This window comes from Topomyia yanbarensis, chromosome 2 (assembly GCF_030247195.1).
Source record: "Topomyia yanbarensis strain Yona2022 chromosome 2, ASM3024719v1, whole genome shotgun sequence".
Lineage (NCBI taxonomy): Eukaryota > Metazoa > Arthropoda > Insecta > Diptera > Culicidae > Topomyia > Topomyia yanbarensis.
Genome location: NC_080671.1, coordinates 122,856,808 through 122,859,540, shown reverse-complemented (window position 1 = coordinate 122,859,540; position 2,733 = coordinate 122,856,808). Strand labels below are relative to the sequence as shown.

General features: G+C 36.7%; 1 protein-coding gene across 1 annotated transcript; it reads right to left on the bottom strand.

Annotated features, from left to right (window-relative positions):
* Positions 1-1,975: 1,975 nt before the first annotated feature.
* Positions 1,976-2,514, bottom strand: LOC131686148 (flexible cuticle protein 12-like). Its single transcript, XM_058970327.1, has 2 exons — positions 2,316-2,514; positions 1,976-2,249 (listed from the first exon to the last, which is right to left on the bottom strand). The coding sequence occupies exons 1-2, from the start codon at positions 2,441-2,443 to the stop codon at positions 2,060-2,062; spliced, it is 318 nt and encodes a 105-aa protein (XP_058826310.1). The 5' UTR covers positions 2,444-2,514; the 3' UTR covers positions 1,976-2,059.
* Positions 2,515-2,733: the final 219 nt, after the last annotated feature.

The following is a 2,733-nucleotide window of genomic DNA, read 5'->3' as shown; positions in this document are numbered from 1 at the left end:
GGTTTTTTCGCAATTTAAATTTTTATAAATTTTAGTTTTTTTGAAAAATGACACATTTTTTTCAGTGTATACTTTTTTCAGACAGAAGTATTCATTCCCTGTAACTCGTTCCCAGATAGTTTTGCTGTATAAAATACAGTAATCGAACAAAAAAAATTGAAATTCATACACGTAGAAACGTTTACGCCCTTTTGAAAAGTTGCTCTTGAGTCAAAATAATCTTTTTACCTGTGGAAAATATTTAGTCTTGCATGACGGTGAAACGTGTAAAGTTTCATTGGAATCTAAGATGGTCGGTCACGATTTTAAAGATTTTCGGACGGATCTTCGTGGAATTCCTTTATAATCTTGCTATTGAATTCTGATCGGGTATCGAGAATATTGCTCAACCGGAAGTCACCAACGTAGCCTTCAAAATAGCGCGAAACACCGATTCTCCTTGTCCAGCCCGTTGCAAGAATGCTTGGACTCACGTCGCTTTTCTTTTAAACGATTGATTTTATCTGACATTCTTTACGGTGCACAGTGGTCGCAATGGTACCAAAACGTGCGTTTAATTAATTGTGCTCTAGGAGTTGATTTTAGTGATTTGGTGTGATAGAAATACCTTGTTGAAATGTAATCCTCCTTCTTTCGATGTATACTGAATTGTGATTAATCCATCTAAAAGTGTGATAGAAAATTTATTTCTACTAACTTTCGAGATAGAGTCATAATGTCAATGGCAAAGTTATCGAAAATTTTACTACGAGAAAACTGGCTAAACATGCAAACCTCACTTTTAGGTGGATTAATCACAATTCAGTATACATCAAAAGAAGAGGACTTACATTTCAAAAAAGTATTTCTAACACACCAAATCACTAAGATCAACTCCTAGAGCACAATTAATTAAACGCAGGTTTTGGTATCATTGCGACCACTGTGCGGTGGAAACGCTTGTAGATTTTTAGGCCTAAACTTTATATTATATTGAAATTAATGTCATGAACCTCAACTGCCCATAAAGATAGGAAATCCCATAGAAAACGGGACAACTATGCCATCATGGGTAGTCAAGATTTATAAAGAAAAAAATTATCAACCCGTTATTTATTTTATTTCAGAAATTTTTTTTAACAATTATCATTCATTTTATTCAATAACTCAATCAACTTTGCAGGATGACTTTATGAGCTTGTACCGCATCCATAAACGTCCGACAAATAACTGGTTATGTTTATAAATTTTGAGACCTTCATTCCAGAAAATTTTTGGAACACATAAAAAATGAATATATATAAACATACCTACCTTACTATGTGATAAAGAATAGTTTTAAGTTCTATAATCTTTAAAGTTTGTGACGAAACGCATTTTAATAAGAATGTGTAAGAATGTGAAATTTTACGAACTAATCTCAAATAACGAATGAATTTTACGAAATAATTCAGTTTACGAACTCCCTGGTTGGTCCGTTAAGGGAGGGGGTTTGGAATGGCAGGTAACACCGCAAATCATGTTTTCCCAGAGACGTTCTACAAACAGCTTCATCACCGAGTCGTTTGTCGATATTTTTGTAAAGAAAATTTACAGCGTGTTTTTGAAATGATACACTATAATGTGCAAAAGTATTGATAAATTTGCTTCACGCAAAGTTCTAAAAAATTCGCAAAAAAGTATGTTTGTTTCACGCCGGAAACCTTTCCCCCCCCCCATAAGTGATATGCAAGCCGGAACATTCATCATAATGCGCGCCGCAACAAAATCTTTGAATGAACTATCTCGTCAATGCAATGTGGTTCTTGCAAATCTTTCATTTTGGAAAATATTGAGCAACGAATAATTTAAAACACGCAGTGACAGTGAAATAACAACTGACAATCTATTTCAAACAGTCGCAGTTCGTACTAAGTTGCACAGAAGAAGAAAAATATTTTAGTGTCATCCCTCTTTGAAAAAAACAAGCAAATTATAATTATCACTAATCGTTTTATTCCATAATATCACCTTGCAGAAGACAATACCTGATTTTCACACACGGTGCAAAAATGGACTAGAAGATCCCCGTTGTACGCATTCACGCCCTTGGAATATGGGCTGCCTCCGGCTGGAATCCGTTCTCATCGGCAATATACTTCACGGTGTAAATCTGACCATCATCACCGGTGTACGAGTATGATCCTTGTACCACCAGAGCACTGATGTCCTCACCAAAGTTTTTCAGCTGCGCTTGCTCCTGACGGTTGATTTGGTTGCTGGTGTCGTATCTACAAATAATGTCAGTATATGAAAGTCAACATTCCATCATCACTAAGCACTAAGACTGTACTCACGAGAACTTGTATCCATCGAGTCCTAGATTATCATTTTCGTACTTGATGATCTGTGCATCACGCTCTTCTTGTGGGGGAGCTGCGAGGGCAACGCCAAGGACAACAGCAAAAACGATTATGTACTTCATTGTGTTTTGATTTCGCGTGGTTCTTCGATAAAATCTGGCTCAAAAATTCACTAGGCAAAAAAATCGCGGGTTATTCCTCACCGAACTGAGCGAACCGTGGCGTTGCATTCGTTATTTATATCAACCATAGTTGACCTGAAGAGGAATATCCCTTCTCAGAATCAGTCACTCTTCGCCGCGTGTATTCAAATTAGACTTGATCCGAAACGAGCTACGTGATGCAATAGGCGCGAACATCAAGTCGTATTATGACAAAAGGTTAGGTTCCACTCCTTCGGATGAACGAACTG

What these genes read in the sequence shown, in the direction of transcription:
- LOC131686148 (XM_058970327.1), bottom strand. Translation starts at nt 2,443, where the DNA reads ATGAAGTACATAATCGTTTTTGCTGTTGTCCTTGGCGTTGCCCTCGCA. An exon ending in CTCGATGGATACAAGTTCTC is followed by an intron (nt 2,250 to 2,315) that starts GTGAGTACAGTC and finishes CATTATTTGTAG; the next exon opens with ATACGACACCAGCAACCAAA.